General features: G+C 41.1%; 1 protein-coding gene across 1 annotated transcript in view; it reads right to left on the bottom strand.

The window, feature by feature from the left end:
• DNAH11 (dynein axonemal heavy chain 11) overlaps window positions 1-18750 on the bottom strand; it is a 331353-nt gene that overhangs the window by 17576 nt on the left and 295027 nt on the right. The window contains exons 67-72 of the mRNA XM_056118695.1: window positions 15368-15490; window positions 13506-13699; window positions 11843-11991; window positions 10864-10991; window positions 7298-7525; window positions 1396-1587 (exon numbers count right to left, since the gene is read on the bottom strand). Of these exons, the coding sequence (XP_055974670.1) occupies window positions 1396-1587; window positions 7298-7525; window positions 10864-10991; window positions 11843-11991; window positions 13506-13699; window positions 15368-15490 (1014 nt within the window). The remainder of the gene's footprint in view (window positions 1-1395; window positions 1588-7297; window positions 7526-10863; window positions 10992-11842; window positions 11992-13505; window positions 13700-15367; window positions 15491-18750) is intronic.

Below are 18750 nucleotides of genomic sequence, written 5' to 3'. Positions count from 1 at the left end.
AAGGTCCCTGGTTCACTAATAAAAATTAAAAGAAAAAAAACAGGGCAATCAAACTGTGTAGGCATGTCACAGGATGAGGGAGTTGGACAGGGAAATATGTGATGACTCCTTTTCATTTCTACCTCAATCATGTCCAGGGTTCAGCTGAAAGAGGTGTCAGCCTTGTGTGACAATTTCTCTCCAGGACTATTATAATAATGTTATATGCGAAATTTTATTTTATTTGGCTGTTAGGGGTCTTCACTTGGCAGTACTCAGGACTTACTGTGCCTCTGCACTCAGGGGTCACTCCCAGTGGAGCTTGGGGGTGTCTTATGCAGTATTGGGGATTGAACCCAGGTTGACTTCATGCAAGGAAAGTGCCCTGCTTGCTGTACTATGTCTCCAGTCTCAAGTTTTTTATCTTTTTAAAATGGAGAATAGCACTTTCCTGAGCAGGGCAGTTTATGATTACTACACTAGACCATTGGTTTTCCACCTTTTCTGCTTTCAGACCAACACTGGCCCATGGTCTAGAGCATGACCTGGATGATTTTGACTCACATAGCTCAATTTTAAGATTTAACTTAGTGGGAAAATTTCCCTTGATGAGGACTAAGTTAGAAAATTCTAGAGTACAGAGGGGGAAAGGTGCTGATTTCCAGCACCTCATGCAGTTCCCCAGGCCCTGCCAGGAGTGATCTCTGAGCCTGGAACAAGGAGGAAGCCCTGAGCACTGACAAACAAATACACAAAAGATAAGTTGGGAAGTTCTTTCTTTTTAAAATTCAACTATTGGATTGTGAAGAGTCTACATAAATGTTACTGAGGAAACATTCCCATTCTCATTTGTAAAAAACATTTTAGCTACAAAATAAAATCGCTCATCTACCTTTAACATCAAATCAAGGGGAACATTACTGAGAAAGTCACAACAAGGTGGCATCCTTAATACATAATAATGACATATGCAGGAAATGCACCATTATTTATACATGTGACGCGCTGTAAATTGCTTCCATCATCAGAACTAATTGTAGTGATTATTAATGCAGTGTTATGAACTGTCAGAATTGCTGTATGTAATTACATTTGTGCAAATGCTTCATTACCTGCCTAATGAATCTGGCATATATGCACATGTAAACTACTGTTTTTGTTAACATAATGAAGGACATTTTTTTTTCCTTCTGCACTAAGCTGTTGATGTAGAACTGGTTTGACCTACCTTAGGAAGTTGTGGCATCTACTGCTGGAATACCTTTGATCTGGTTTCTTGTTACTCATGGCAGAATATGCATGAGAGTGTCTGTTTCAATAGCAGCCTCAAAAAATTAAGGTCTATCTTGGCAATGCCTGGAGATGGACAGGTTCAATGCATTGTGTGGAAGAGGTGATCTGAACACCAGTGCTTACCTTTGGGTTTGCCTCTAAGTAGTTGTAGAGGACACTGGCACAGATGGTGAGGTCTCCAGGATTGAAGGGGTAGCTACGGCTCCAGCCCTGGGGGCCAAACCTCAGTCTCCCTGCCACACAGGCGTGGAAGTAGCACAGAGAGAAGAGGATGCTTTTAAATTCATGCTCTTTGGAGCACCCTTCAAGTGTATCCTGGGAGAAGAGAAACACACTGGATTATCCATCTGGTCATTTCCTAGGGCTAGAGTCTGAGTGTCAATAATCTTGTTTGGGATTGGAGGGATGAAGACAGCAGGAACATGTAATTCTAAGTCTGGCAAATGAGCCCTGAAAGCAGAATGGGAGATTAACTGGCATTTGCAAGTCTGGTGATTGAAGAAGAACTTTTATTTGGCTTTCCTTATTCTTTCAAATGCTTTTAATATCATTAGAAAATAAAAGGACACAATCTAACAAGTGATGATGAGGCTTGACATCATTGTTCCTTGCAAAATTCTTGTAGAATATGGATGACCTCAGGATAGGATCTCTTTTCTCACTGGTGTAGCCAGGATCTTCATACCTGCTCGTTCTGTAGTAATACAGACTATCTGAAAATATTACCATCCATTACAAGATTGCTTTCAAGACTCCCTTAGTACCACATGTGCTAGAGGACCAAACTTTTGCCAAGAGATTTTGAGAAAAAGTTGTATGGACTGTTTTGAAGGAAATTTCTGGCTCTGCTTGTCACTTTCTTTTTTACAGTAGATCAGAGATGATTGGAAAACCTTAGAAGACATCAGTTTAGTACGGTAGAGGCATCCAACAGTTTTGGTGTGTGGCTGCTCTCAAAGGATAGTGCTATCAATTAAGTGTGAGAAAGACAAATTCTGGTCATGTTTGAATCATTCTAATTTAATACTGCACCTTAACTAATGCTGTCACTATAACAAATGGTTTCCTTCCAGTGAACTCAAAGTAAAATTCATTGCTGGAATTATAGAATGACATATCATCAGAAAAGAAGTGCTTTATCGGGGGCTGGAGAGATGGTATAGTAGGTGCAGGGCTTGCCTTGCAATTGGCTGACGTGGGTTCACTCCCTGATACCCCATATGGTTCCTGTGCTCCACTAGGGATGGTGATCCCTGAGTGCAGAGCCAGGAGTAAGTTCTGACCACCACTGGGTGTGACCTCCCAAACAAACAATAAATAAATGCATCATAGGCAACATAGTGGGCATTTCTGAAAATCTCAGGGAAAGTTGAATTATGGTATACTACACTGATAGGGTAATAACCCAATTATTGCAGGACTGAAAGGTGAAAAGCTATCATTCCTTCAATGGCTAAGAGGTAGGGACCTCCATTCCCAGACTTGGCACTTTTTTGAGGATAGCAGGGAAAAATTGAGAATTATTGCTCAACTGCTACTGGGGAGCAAATGAAGGAGAGGTCCAAAATCTGTACCTACCTACCTTATTCTTTTATTTATTTTTATTTTATTTTTTAAATTTCTTTTGGGCTGGAGCGATAGCACAGCGGTAGGGCGTTTGCCTTACAAGCGGCCAACATAGCCGACCCGAGTTCGATTCCTCCGCCCCTCTCGGAGAGCCCGGCAAGCTACCGAGAGTATCTCGCCCGCACGGCAGAGCCTGGCAAGCTCCTCGTGATGTATTCGATATGCCAAACACAGTAACAACAAAGTCTCCAATGGAGATGTTACTGGGCCCGCTCGAGCAAATCGACGAACAATGGGAGGGCCTTTACCTTTTACCTTTACCTTTTATTGAATCATTGTGAGAATAGTTACAAAGCTTTCAGGTTTAAGTGTCAGTCATACAATGATCCAATGATCAAACACCCATCCCTTCACCAGTGCATATTTTCCACCACCAAGAATCCCAATATACCCCCATCTCAACCCTCCCCCTGCCTGTGAGGCAGATGATTTCCACTTAACTCTCTACTTTGATTACATTCATTATTTTGACAAAAGATGCACCATTATTGGGAATTTCCCCCCAACAATCAGACCTGCTGAAAAGGCATCGTGAAATAATTTGTTTTCCATTGCTGGTTATAAAGAGCATATGATATCAAAGTCACGTGATTTTGGATTTCTGATATTTTACTAATTAAGTATGGAGGGATTTCTGTCAAAAGCTGCATAGTTCTGAGATTGGTTTGTGTGTCTCTGGGTCCATGGCCGTGCCAGAGAGCCACTCGTGGGGGGCAACTTGTGGTCTTGGCGGGGCAGGAAGGATGTGCTGGTTTCATCCCCCATCCCACAAGGCTGCAGTTGCTCCATCACCGCTGGCTCATACCTGGCTGTCCAATACGCTCTGAGGCTGCGGCGTGTGGGGCGGTGGGGGGCGGGGTGAAGGTGGAAGAGACAGACACCTTTTACCTGGGTGGGGGGTGGGAGTAACTTAATGCATAGTCCATTCACATTTCTGCCAAAAGCTGCTCAGTTCCGAATTAGGTTTGTGTGGCTCTGGGGCCATGGCTGTGCCAGAGAGCTGCTTGTTGGGGGGGGGGGGGGGACTCGTGGTCTCCTGCCTTAATCTTTTAAACGGAGAATGAGCCAGAATGTGATTAACCTGAATCTGGCAATGTGGGTCATCTACAAATTATATTTAGGTTCTTTGGGGTGGGAGTTCAGACTTATCTTCCAGGTGACTTCTGGTACTAAACCCAAATGAAATTTTTACTTGGTCCAGAATCTGAAGCCCATATTTTTCAGTTGTTGTTTGGGCCACACTCAGTGTATTCCAGGCTTAATCCTGTGCTCAAGAGTAACTCCTGAGGGTGGAGATCTTGAGGAATCATATGTGGTGCCAGGGATTGAATTCAGGTTGACTTTAAGCAAGGCAAGTACCCTACCTGCTGCATGATTGCTCCAGCCCCCAGAAGCACTTTTGAAGTTTTTTTCCTTAATACTTTCATAAGAATCCAGGTTTAGAACAAAATATGGTTCTAGAATTGGTCAGGCTATAAACAGTACAGTTATAGGTAAAAGACTATGCCAATTTTTAGGTACTCTGGCACGTGGTTTGGAAACACACAATTATTAAAAAATAAGTTTTCTACAACTAAACACCAAATAAAAGTTAAGCTCATACAGGAAAAAAGGAAACAAATCCTATAAATGGAACCAATCTTACTGGACATAAAAATATATGTTACACTTAAGTTCCTAGAGGACAAAATAAAAGTATCAGCACTTATTTTTTGTCTTTAGGAATTTTGATCTAACAAATCTGCAGTTAGTTATCTAAGGGTTCCTTGAATATATTATAGAATGTTTACAAGACAGCCCAGCTACTATATTAACCAAGTGCATTAATTCATTCTAACTGATTTAGTTTTATTGTCAGTGCTAAAGAACAATCACAAATCAATGACCATTTCAGATTTCTCTATAAACATAAATTCTATAAAAATAAATATAAATCAGGCTTACTTAAGTATAAGTCTACCTACCATTACACAGTTTAGGTAAGTTTTATGTCTACAAACCAAATAATGAGCAAATTAATAGCTGAAAATGTACAACCAGCATTGAGAATAGAGAATAGACATTTCTTCATCCAGGTTTCTGTCTACAGACCTTGCAGGAAAAGAAGTCTATATTCTTTTTTTTTTTGTTATTTTTATTTTTTATTAGTGAAACACCATGAGGTACAGTTATAGACTTACAAATTTTTGTGCTTGGGTTTCAGTTATACAGTGATCAAGTACCCATCCCTCCATCAGCGCCCATCCTCCACCACCACGGGTCCCAGCATCCCTCCCATCCCCCATCCCCCTATCCCACCCTGCCTCTGTGGCAGGGCATTCCCTTTTGTTCTCTCTCTCTCCTTTTGGGTCCTGTGGTTTGCAAGAGAGGCACTGAGTGGCAATCATGTTTGGTCTATAGTCTACTTTTAGCAAAAATATGCATGACTTTAAAATCATATATATATATATATATCCATAACAAAAGATAGATTTTGGAAGTTCCACCATTAAAAAAGAAATATATGGGCTGGAATATAGCTTAGCAGTAGAGCACTAGTCTTTTATTTTTTTTTCTTTTGGGGTCATACCTGGTGATGCTCAGAGGTTAGTCCTACCTCTGTACTCAAGAATTACTCCTGGCAGTGCTTGGGAGACCATATGGGATGCCGGCGAACCCACGTCAGCCTCATGAAAGGCAAATGCCCTACCCGCTGTACTATCACTGCGGCCCGAGCACTAGTCTTTTATATTACTGTTCCTAAGCTTGACCCCCAGCACCACAAAAACATATTAAGAACATTAAAAATAAGATTTTTAGTTTGATAGAATCCCATTTTTTTAACAGTAGACAATTTGTGTTCTATTTCTGGTTATGATAACATGATGTTGTGTGGCTGCAGTAGGGCCACGTGATTTTGAAATTCCGAAAAAAAAATTTTTTTTAAACACCATGAGGTAGAGTTGTAGATTTACAATTTTTTGTGCTTGGGTTTATATTATACAATGATCAAATACCCATCCCTCCACCAGTGCCCATTTTCCACCACCATGGATAATATCCCTCCCACCCCCATCCCTCCCATCCCACCCTGCCTCTGTGGCAGGGCGATCCCTTGTGTTCTCTCTCTCCTTTTGGGTGTTGTGGTCTGCAAAAGAGGCTTTGAGAGGCAAACATGTTCAGTTCTTAGTCTACTTTCAACATGCATCTTTCCTCCTGGGAGGATCCTCCAAACATCCTTTATTTGGTGCTCCCTTCTCTATCTGAGCTGCCCTTTCCCCTAGAATGCCTGGCTGGCCTCTAAGCTATGGAGTAATACTCCTGGTGCTGATCTCAGCTATTCTTGGGTATTAATCTCATATTTTGTTACTTTATATTCCCCAGATGAATGCAATCTTTCTATGTCTATCCCTCTCTTTCTGACTCATTTCGCTTAGCATGATACTTTCCATGTTGTACCACTTGTACATAAATTTCATGAAGAAGTCTATATTCTTATAAAAGTCTGGTTATCTGCATCTATTTATATAAAAACTCAATGAAATGGGGACAGAAAGAACATAATAAAAACCATACCATATACAACAAATTCAAAGATAACATCAATCCATGACTTGGAGGCCAGCCACACATGCTAGGGAGAAAGGGAGCTCAGATAGAGAAGGGAGCACCAAATAAAGGGCTTTGGGAGGATCCTCTCAGGATGGGAGAAGCATGCTGAAAGTAGACTATAGACCAAAAATGATTGCCACTCAATGCCTCTTTTGCAAACCACAACATCTAAAAGGAGAGAGAGAACAAAAGGGAATGCCCTGTCACAGAAGCAGGGTGGGATGGGGGATGGGAGGTGGGAGGGATACTGGGACCTGTGGTGGTGGAAAATGGGCATTGGTGGAGGGATGGGTACTTGATCATTGTATGACTGAAACCCACGCACAAAAATCTGTAAGTCTACAACTGTACCTCATGGTGTTTCACTAATAAAAATTAAAAAAAAGAAAAATAAAAACAAAGATAACATCAAGCTCATTGGTGAAAATTGGGAAGATTTTCCCTCTATTATCAGGCACGAGATAAGAATAGTCATTCTCAGTGCAGTATTGAAAGACCTAGTCATGGCAATTAAATAAAAAGTGATAGTAGTCTGCCATTTTTGTCCTTCAGTAAATAAGTACGTTCTTCAAAATAGTATGCAGCATACTTTTGTAATTTTTGTAGTTTCAAAGTGCATATTCTAGTTATTAGAATAGAGAATGACAAGTGTAAATCATTCAGGAGATTTAAACACATGTGTACACACACACACACACACACAGACACACACATTCACTCATTCCTCTGCCTGTGATATATGAGCAGATGAGGGTTCCACAATCTGGTGAGACCTTACAGAAGACACCCACCCTTATTCTGCTCTTACCTGATCAAAGTTGTAGAGGGCAGCATGCAAATTGGCCAACATTCCTGTGGGGGGTTCATTAGTGATCTTAATGGAATTTTCCAGGAGTCCTTGAGGGATGATATGTTCATTTGGGGTAGGTGCAGACTCAGCACTCATGAAAACCCTATAATCTCTGTGGCTTTCATGACTGAATTTTTCAAGCAGTTTCTCCAAGGTTCCGAGCCATTTGGCTACCAAATGGACATTCTGAAAAATAGGCCATATAGTTCTTATAAAACTGAAGTCTATTATTTTTATTATAAAATTACTGTTTCCTATATGTAAATGTACAGGAAACTAAGGGAACTATAACAAATTATTCTTTAGAATCATATCAGAAAACATAGAGAATTTAATATTGAACCTATTGTGTGCTTCAAACCACCACCTGTTGTCTTTGTAACCCCAAATGTCCCAACACAGACTTTCAACATCCATCCAGTGACCACAGGTGAAATGCAGATTCCTGACTTTTTTCACTTAATGTTCAAATTTAATACATGAGACTATTTGGACTAGATTGATCAAGAATAAAAATGAAAGACTAGAAACATACTGGACGACTACCCACTCTACCCACTCTCTTGTCTGAGGGAAACTTCTACTCAGACTCCTCCTTATTAGGATGTCATTCGTAAGGATGAGATAGATAAAAATCTAGCCGAAAAAGAAACCAACTTCTCTTTGCCATGGCTCTCTGCCTATTCCTAACACATTATTTTTCTTAAACCCCAGAAATGGCAGAAATATGAAAGAAACAAATGCCATTATCAATGCTCCTTGCTTTTAGTTTTACGATTTACAAATTTGCTCCTTAGTATCAAACACCCTCACGGTAGAGCTTGGTTGTTGGTTCAGGGAGAAGAGAATAAAGAATGTTATTTCATACGCATTCTGCTTTGAGAGAAGCTTCTAGTACAGTGATTGAAACAGCTCCCCAGAGATATATAATTATTTCCAACAGAGAAAGATGTTTAAGGTAAGAGCTACAAAAATACAGAGATTAAAGGTAAATGGGAAAAATGGAGGTATTCCATTTTTCTTTGAAGCAGTTCTGTTAAAAAAGGACCTATTCCAATTAAGTTTTGCATATTATGCATTGGGCCACACCTGGCAGTTCTCAGGGATTATTCCTTGCTCTGTGTTCAGGTGGGGGCTCCAGGGACCATATATGGTGCTGAGGATAGAAGCAGGACTGGCCTTTACAAAGCAATTGCTGTAACCCCTTATACTACCTCTCCAGTCCGGAATGCGAATTAATCTTGAAGTAGGTCTCTAAGAAGGTAATTAGAGCTTGGTGAGACACAGGGCCACAGCCCATAAGAGGAACTTCAGAAGAAGCTAAGCTTCCTGCAAAGTCTTTGCAGAAGCTAAGCTTCCTGCAAAGTCCAGAGCTGTGAAAAATGACATTTCTGTAGATTAAGCCACCTGATTTGTGATGCTTGGTTTGCTAGCCTTAGGCAACTCATTCAGTGGGACAGGACTTTATACTTCCTTCCCTACATGCTGGGTAATAATCAGATTACTTCTCTGGGCCAGATAACTTGTTCAGGGTTAAGGCACTTGCCTTACACATTGGCTCCAGTTTGATCTCTGGCACTATACATGGCCCCCTGACCACAACCAGGAGTGAGCCCTGACACCTTTGGGTCTGACCCTAGCCCCCACCTCATCACTGGAATAAAAAAGAATTAACCCTTTACATCTTATTGCAGTACTCAGTCACATAAGCATGAAGAAAAAAAATAACAAAACCTGATTAGTCAGCTTAAATATTGTCTATTGTGTGGACTCTAACAGTCCTTTACTTGAAACAAACAGAAAAATATTTCAGGTAGTGATGCTGGAGTCAGGATGACAGAAAACACTGCAAGTGAGCCCATGTGGCATGTGACACACTTTGGCACCCAGTCTAGGAGCCCTTCTGGAGGATTTTGGCTGTGGGTCTAGGGCCCCGCACATACCTGTCTAGGTGCCTAAGGCTTGTGTCATATTCTTAGCCAATTCACATGCCTGGAGAACCCCATATTCTGTTTGTGGGGAATGATTTTTAAAGGCACAAACCATCTGGTGAGTATCTGAGATAAAGACGGATCCCAGTCCTCTACCTTTGTGATAGTCTTCTCAGGAGTTTGGGGCTAGAAAAAAGTACGAGTTCATATTCCTAGAGGGGCAGGATCTGTCTGTGGTAACTGATCATTGCAGCATTGCGGGAGGAACCTATGACCATGTGCATATACAGCCTAAACCTTAGTGATAGGATTTAATGTGAAAAAGGTAGACAGCACATTCCCATTACATTGGTTTTCTCTTTTCTCAAAGTGCTGCTTTTAACTGCTGATCAAAAGAGCACAAGAGGGCCAGAGAAAGTACAGCACTTGTCTTGCACTTGACCAACTTGGGTACCTGAGTTTGAACCCCAGTACCCCATACGATCCCCTGAGTTTACCAGGAGTAATCCCTGAGTGCAGAGCTAGGAGTAAGCATCACTCTGTGTGTGAGTGTGTGTGTGTGTGTGTGTGTGTGTGTGTGTGTGTGTGTGTGTGTATACTTTGATCAACCGCTCTTGTGGCACAGGAAAAGGATACTGTTTTGTATTTGTTTTATGGATGTGACTGAGAACCACACCCCACATCAATGGAGTGAATCCTTTTTGTGGGGCACATCCAGAAATGCTCAGGGTTCTCTCTCAGCAATGCTCAGGGGCTGGAATGGAACCTGGGTCAGATGCTGGCAAGGTAAGTACCGGTGCTCACAGGCTGTTTCTGGCTGATATTAGGAGATGTGCCTGGTGCTGGGGATTCGAATTGTGGCCAGCAGCTTGCAAGCCAAGTGTCTAAACCCCTGTATTATCTCTCAGGATCTCCTTCTAGCACTTTTATCTTTTTCTTTTTGATTTTGGACCACACCCAGTGGTGCTCAGGACTTACTCCTGGCTCTTCACTTAGGGATCAGGGGACCATATAAGGTGCTGTGGACCTTAAACAGGTCAGTCATGTGCAAAGCAAATGCTCTACTCAGCACTATACTATTGCTCCCCCAACCCTAGTATTTTTAAAAAAAATTTTATTTTCATAAAGTTGTTCACATTAATTGATTACGTTCAATATTTCAACACCAATCCCACCACCATTACACTTTTCCACCACCATTATTTAGAATTTTCCCTCCACTTTTCAAGTCTGCCTGCCAGTGGCAGATGCCAGATCATTTATTTTCTATTGCTTATTATGAATATCGTGAGAGGTTGTGTGGCTGTGAAAGTAGCCATGCGCTTTTGGAATTCTAAAATTGTAAATGGTTGAGGTCCAAAGATATCTCTTGTAGGGAGCTAATCCATTTTGAGATTCATGTGGGAGTCTCTGAATCAAGGCCATTGATGAGCCAACCCTAGTATTTTTCACAGAGGTTAGGAACCCCTCAAGAGGAAGAAAATCTCTGCAGAGATCGTTCAGTCTGAGAACCCTAATGATTCTAAAAGCTCCTGTTCCCACTGCTAGTCTCCTGTGCTCTTCCCAGAGTGGCCCTGAGAGCATCACACTCACCTGAAGCATGACCCAGTGCCCTTCCTTACAGGCTTTTGCCAGAGCTGCTTCTGCAACAGTCTCCTGACCTTGGCCTAGAGATACATTGTGGAATTTTCCTGAGTCGATTGTAAAACCAAGTCTTTTGCCTGTGGGGGTGGAAATACAACCCAGTGAGAGGAAAAGTCTAGCAGCCCAAGTGAGTAAAGTCGGAATGATCCTCAGTGGTCACTGCTGCCCCCTTCTAGGTCACTTTTGTGAAGAAGTCAAATAAAACTCCCGCCATATCAACAAGCAGCACTCTGAGCTCTCACCAGCTGCGCCCTTGCGTGCGTTAGCCAGGCATGTGGAAATCAGTTCCCCTGATTTTCCGGTAACGAAGCTTTTGACATTTTGATAGATGGCGAGCATTGTTATTGAGCTCTATAAACGCTCACGCCGGAGTTGCAAAGCATTTCCCTCATAAAAAAAAGGAGCAACATGTGGTCGTGATCACATCAGTTTTTGACCTGATGGGCTCACTGGGTGAATGCACGAGTCTCTCACCTTGTGAGGCCGCGCTTGAATTGCGCACAGCCGGGTCACACACAGCTTTATTAACCTGGTATTCTCAGGGCAGGCCGCGGGGAATAGTAATCCAGAGCACAAAGCAACAGTGCCTTGCACAATCGAATAGGCTAGCGCTAATGACCATTATTTAGTCACAGGGGGCACGAGATTATGCGAGCATGGAGAAAATTGCCCTCCGGCCCTCACAGAGGCAAAAGGTGGAGAATAGCACAAAAGAAACTTGCATTATGCCAACCAGAGGAATGTTCCGTTTCAACATTTCTCCCGACTACAGTGTTATTAGCCTCGCATTTTTTCGTACATGCAATCGCCAACAAATAAAAAAAAGAAAGAAGAAAGAAGCTAATAGAACTGTGACTGAAAGTAAGGGCAGGTGGGTGTGGGTGGGAAGGAGGGAGGAGGGTGACCAGCAAGCCTATTGGCCACATACCGAGGATCTCAAGGTCTTTAAGGGCATCGACCCCAGGGGACAGGATGAAAAACACTGGGGTGGCTGGGTTGCTTTCTTCAAATGCTTTCGCTAGATCCAATCTGATCCTTTCCACATATTTTGCACCCAGTTTTTCCTCCACGAAATTCCTGCAAAAAAAAATGGATAATGCCAAAATAAGATTAGTGTTTCTAACCTTGGAAAGAATTGCTACTGGATCAGCTTCAGCCACCTTCAGCCGAGGAAGGAAGCAACCCATGTGTATTTCATGGGATCTTCTGATAATGAACTCAAAATGATTTATGCAGCAGTATCATTGAAACCCATCTCCACTTCAGATGCTTTAAAAATCGAAAAACTTCCCTTTTGAGGGGCTCGTGAGACTTCCTCTGTGGGCCATCAGCTGCCTGCATATGGCTTTGTAACCCCCAAGTCCCCCGACAGGCCCCCCCATTACTTATTAACAGTTCATTAGATTTGTCACAGTGCAATTTTCCAGCCTGCTGGGCTTCTCATGAATATACAAATGCTTTTTGGGGTGTTTTTAACACAAGGAAGCTCAATTAGGCAGGGATTATTTTCCAGCAGTATCAGATTTAGCAGAAAGTCAGTACTAGTGAGCAGAATTAACTTGTAAAGTCAGGTTCAGCCAGGGCTTATGCAATGGGAAATTGGGCTGAACTAAACAAAGCAAAGGAAAATCCCCCAATATGTGTGATTATGATTAAAGAAAGAAGAGTATGATCTGGAAGGATGGTGAGAACTCCTTGGTTGGTGAACTTAAATTAGAATGCAACATATGTGAATCAACTTGTAGAGTACCAACTGGAATCAAAAAGGCAAAGGCAAAGGACACTTGAGGAGCTGGAGTGATAGTACAGTGAGTAGGGCACTTGCTTTGCGTGCAGCCAATCTGGGTTCAATCCTTGGCATCGCATATGGTACCGGAACTCTCCAGCAGTGACCCTGAGCACAGAGCCAGGAATAAACCCTGAGTGGTGCCTAGTGTGCTCACCCCATCCTCACCCCCCGAAAAAGGAAAGAGAAAGGACACTTGAACTGAGATGCACTCTTGAGTTTCAGTTTCGAAATTGTACTAGGGATAACATTATGGGACCATGAATAACCTCAGGTAAGAACTCATTTTCGTTTGACAAGCAAAATCTTCAAAATGCCATCACTGAATAAAGGCCTTAGAACTTACACTTGGATGATGCATATGACTGGCCTTTGCACTCTGCGAACACCTGCCTCTCTTCCTAGAAAAACATTTCCATAAGTTTCCTGCTCCAGAATTAAGCTTTTTAGACAGGATAAGCTGAGTCACCAAACAAACAAGCACATTACTCAGCTTTTTTTTTTTGCTTTTTGGGTCACACCTGGCGATGCATTGGGGCTACTCCTGGCTCATGCACTCAGGAATTACTCCTGGTAGTGCTCAGGGGACCATATGGGATGCTGGGAATCGAACCCAGGTTGGCTGCACAAAAGGTAAATGCCCTACCCGCTGTGCTATCACTCCAACCCCTACTCAGCATTTTAATAAATATCGGTAACGTCATAATTTCAGTAGAATCACTTCTCATCAGTATGGCCAAGAAATGCCTCCACCAGATAGTCTCAGCCCCAAGGACAAGTTTCTTTGAGGTTTAACCTGCCTCACCTGAGGGCATAGGTCATTCTGTCTGGGCGCATGGCTCTCAAAATAATCAGCTTCTGTATTAAGCTTTTCTTCTTCCATTCTTGTGGTAGCTTTTCTTTTTCTGGACATTCTGATTCGACCCATTTTCTCCACTGCTTGGCAGATCCCTCCACATCTCGGTCTAGGCCTCTGAATTCCTCTAGAAGGGCAACAGCCTATAATGCAAGAGGGGAACAAGAAGGAATGGTGAGCAGCGGAGTTTAGAGTTGGAAATGGACTTTTGCCTGTGTCAGGTAAAAGTAAGAATAAGTAAGAATCTGACATAGTCACAACTATCGTTTCTATAGATTGACACTGCAAACTCTTCAGCCCTGCTACAAGGGTGAGTGACTTGCATAAAACTCCCTGTTCTCTGGCTTGGTTGGGTTTGACTCAGCAAAAATCTAGCAGGAGAGTAGAAGGGGAGAGAGAGCAGAGGGCATTCTCCTTCCTTCCTTTTCTGTTAAGACATGGTCTAGTAGGAGCTATGGTTCCTTGCCAAATCCCATTCCTTTGCTTCCCAGTAGTTCCAGTAATTGTTCCTTACCCTTCTATTAGAACATTATTAGATCCTTACTCGTCCCTTCTTTTCCATTCCTGGTGGATCTTTGTTAATAGCCTCTTATAAGCCTTTTTTGGAGAGCAGGGCCTTGGGGGATTGGGCGACACCCAGCAGTTACTCCTGGCTCTGCACTCAGGAATTACTCCTGGTAGGCTTGGGGGACCATTTGGGATGCTGGGGATCGAACCTGGGTTGGCAGCATGCAAGGCAAATGCCCTACCTGCTGTATTATCACTCCAGATCTACAACCCTTTTTTGAATGTACCATCCAATCTCTGCTAAGATCCTGACTGTTAAACAACCGAAGTTGTAATTCTAATATAATGATCTAATAAATTCATTTAAAAATGCAAATAAAACTGTATAAATGAGTGATAGTTATTTTCAAAGCATAGAATAATCTCTCAAGAATAAAAGAATGAGGTCCAGAGTGACAGTATAGCGGGTCCGACATTTGCCTTGCACTGAGCTCACCGATTTTGTTGCTTGGCATCCCATATGGTCCCCTGAGATCACCTAGCATGATCTCTGAGTTCAGAGTCAGGAGTAAGTTCTGAGAACTGCCAGGCATGTGTCCCCAAAACAAACTCCAAAATAAGAAATATGGCCAAGCTTGGGAGTATAAGTGCTTAATAAGAATGGAATAAGGGATGAATATTGGGGTCGAAGAATAACTACTACTCCTTTTTTTTCTTTTGTTGCTCTAACAGTGTTTTGCTTACACATTTTACAATGAGAATAAACTGGTAACTAACCAAATGAAAAGAAAACAGGGCCAGGGAGCTAGTAGAGTGGGTAATGTATTTGCCGTGCCCATAGTTGGCCCAGGTTTGATACCTGGCACCCCATATGGTCCTCTGAAAGCCAGGAGTGATCCCTGACCACAAAATCAAGAGTAATCCCTGAGCACTGCCAAGTGTGCCCCTCCCTACCAAGAAGAAAAAAAAATTAGATTCAGGAAAAATTTAAAATAGTCATTCATACTCCTTAACTTTTGTCAAACATTTTTTCAAAACATTCTGAATATTAATGTTAAAATATTGAAAAATATAAGTATTACTTATATTTACCTATAAGTAAGCCAAATGTTCCTTTCCCTCCACATAAGAAGTCACTCAATTTAGCAGTGAAAAGATTAATTTAATACCATCACATTCTATAGCATATTTCTACAAGAGAAATGGGGTCTGATCTACCACTTGTTTTTTAGAACTCTATATATTAAAGAGACATGAGATTTGAAATAAAATTTAAAAGCTGAGAAATGGTCTTGCTGACCTACCTTGACGGCACTCCATGACTGAGTGCTTAAAAACTCAACAGGACTCGCGAAAGTGTGTTCAACTGTGAGTCGAAGCAGAAAATCCAGTTCAAAAGGGTCTATCTCCTTCTTTCTCAGCAAAATCTTGAGAGCACACAAAATTGAAGAGGGTCATCAGTTTTATATCAGTATCACGACCGAGGAGTGCAGCCACAATTCAAAAGATACAAGTGAACAGGCAGCACCAAGACGGCTAAGAAGTCCTGTAGCTACAGCTATACTCTGTAGGAGGGCTCTGATCATGCTCACGATCTCCAAATCTTGATTTGAAGCCTAACCACAAATAATTGCAAAGATTGACAAGAAAAAAAATTATAATGCATCTTAAAAACCTGATATTCTATGTAAATCAAAATTTTATTTATATGTGGACAGTGAATTGTTTGCTGAAATAAATTAGACTAAGAAAAAACAATTTCCCGTTAAAATTAAGTAATGCATGTTGTAACTCTGCATTTTTTTTTAAAGATCTGGAATTTGGGAAGGGGTTGCAGTGATCATTCCAACCTAATGCCTGTGCCTATTTATAGTATATTTGTTCATACTAATTTTTAGATCATACTTAATTTAAAACTTGTCTTACAGACTGAAAAGTCTCAGATAATAATGGTATAATTTAGTAAGCAGAGGTGCAACTAGTATTTTGTTATTTCTAGTATTAAATTACATCCAATAAATGATAAGACAAGAGAGAGATTTTTTTTCCTAAGTGAGATTATATTGAGGAAAAAAGAACATTGATTTTCACAGTGTCTAAAAGGTGCTTAAAAGAGAGAGTGAGGGGGCGACTAAAACCTCATGGGAAGGGGGGCGTTTCGCTCCGCCCTTCACGCCCTACCGAGGCCACCGGTTGCCCCCCGCGAGCGGCTCTCCAGCACGGCCACGACTCCAGAACACAGAAACCAATTTCTTAACTATCTGACTTTCAGTAGAAATACCTTCAGGGTCAATAGGTAAAATAGCAGAAATCCAAAACCAACATTTAATTCTTGAACCCAGCTGTAGAAAGCAAATCACTTCACAATGCTTTTTCAGCATGTCTGATTTGGGGGGGGGGGTAAACTCTAAAAAATAGTGGTGAATCTTTTATTGAAACAATGAATCTAATCAAAGCAGATAGAGTGTTAACTAGAATTCATCTGCCTCACAGGGACGGGGAGGGGTGGGGGTGGGGTTTTATTGGGGTTCTTCATGGTAAAAAATAAGTATTGGTAAAGGGAAATGTGTTTGATATTTGCATGACTGAGACATAAACCTGAAAGCTTTGTAACCTTTCCCACAGTGATTCAATAAATAAATAAAAAAAATAAATAAAAAAGAGAGAGTGAGAACACAGGGGATTGCCCTGCCACAGAGACAGGGGGGATGGGGGGATGGGGGTGGGAGGGATATTATCCATGGTGGTGGAAAATGGGCACTGGTGGAAGGATGGGTATCTGATCATTGTATAATTGAAACCAAAGCACAAAAAATTGTAAATCTACAACTGTAAAAAAAAAAATAAAATATAAGAGAGAGTGAGAGAGAGAGAGAGAAAAGAGAGAGAGAGAAAAGAGAGAGAGAGTGAGAGAGAGAGAGAGTGAGAGAGAGAGGGGGAGAGAGAGAGAGAGAGAGAGAGAGAGAATATATCCATAGAGGCAGGCTGGGAGATAGGGGAAATTTGGGACACTGGTGGTGGGAAATGGACAGTGATGAAGAAACGTGCTTTGGGATATTGTATGATTGAAACCTAATCATAATAACTTTGCAAATGTGTTGTGCATGTTAATTCAATTAAAAAATTTTTTAAAAAGGAAATTGTTTTTATTATGAATTAGGAAAAACTTTAGGCTACAGAACATTCTTAGGAACACTAGTAGAATAATTCCAAATAACTTACAGAGTTGAATATATAAAATTTTTAAGGTTTATGCTAGTTTTAAAATTTTATAGTTTTTTCAATTTTTGGGCCACACCCAGCAGTGCTCAGGAATCTTGGTGGGCTCAGGGGACCATAGGTGGTGCCAGAGACAGAATGCAGGTTGGCTGTCAGACAAGCACCCTACCCACTACACTGTCATCCTGACTCCCTCCCAAATTTCAGATCTTTAAAGAATGCAGAGTTACAACATGCATTACTTAATATTATTGGAAAATTAATTTTTCTTAGTACAACTTATTTCAGCAAACAAATCATTGTTCATATACATATGTCAAACAAACTGTCGAACACTGTCCTCCCGTTGTTCATTGATTTGCTCCAGCGGGCCCAGTAATGTCTCCATTTTGAGACTTGTTGTTACTGTGTTTGGCATACTGAATACATCACAGGTAGCTTGCCGGGCTTTGCCATGTGGTAGAGACACTCTCGGTAGCTTGTCGGGCTCTCCGAGAGGGGTGGAAGAATCGAATCTGGGTTGGGCAGACTGGCTGTGTGCAAGGTAAATGCCCTACCACTGTGCTATTACTCAGCCCTATGTGAGTTTTTGATTTACACAGAATATCAGGTTTTAAGATGCATTATAATTTATCTCTAGCTTCCAATGAGAAGTTTTAAATGGATGTATAAGCATATCATATGTGATCATTTTGGCCTTACCTTTTAATGAGTAAGACATATTATATAATAATATGATTATTTATTGAGAAATATGTAAAAATAATCACCTGAGATTTTATTCTATAATACCTTGATCTGATTACCCATATATTATAATTGCCAATACCCATATAACCCAAAGAAATCCACAAATAGCAAAACTATTGAAAAAAAGTAATAACATTTTGCTTTGGAGTCATACCCAACAATGTTCAGGAATCACTCTTGGCACTTGGGTGACCATATGTGGTGCTGGGAATTGAACCTGGATTGGCTGCATGCAAGGCAAGCTGTCCTGAAAAGTTATATATATATATATATATATATATATATATATGTATGTATATATATATATATATATATGAGAGAACATGGGCTTTTCCAGAGTGGAAAAAGCAAACAAAGATACATGCTCAAGCGAGAACACAGGTATGCGAGAGCAAGCTAACTTTTATCATTATTAACTGCATTCACTTATAAAATGTCTTCTTGGGCAGAACACTACGCAAGAAATAAAACAGGTAAGACATGCCCCTTTCACTAACATATGGATTGGTAAACAGCAACAGAAAGAGTAAGAAGACAGGTTGATTTCTTCTAGGAATACAGTCCTAATTTTTTTTCTTTTGCCATGGCACCTTTGTTTGTTTAAACAGTCTTTTACAGAAATGCATATGAAAAAAGATTAAATAGGAAGCAGGTGTGAGATGGAATTCTTTTTTATTGATCTGTGTTGGAATTTGGAGCTCTACCAAATTCCAAGGAT

This window comes from Sorex fumeus, unplaced genomic scaffold (genome assembly GCF_029834395.1).
Source record: "Sorex fumeus unplaced genomic scaffold, SorFum_2.1 ptg000037l, whole genome shotgun sequence".
Taxonomy (NCBI): domain Eukaryota; kingdom Metazoa; phylum Chordata; class Mammalia; order Eulipotyphla; family Soricidae; genus Sorex; species Sorex fumeus.
This window is presented reverse-complemented; position numbering and strand designations above follow the sequence as displayed.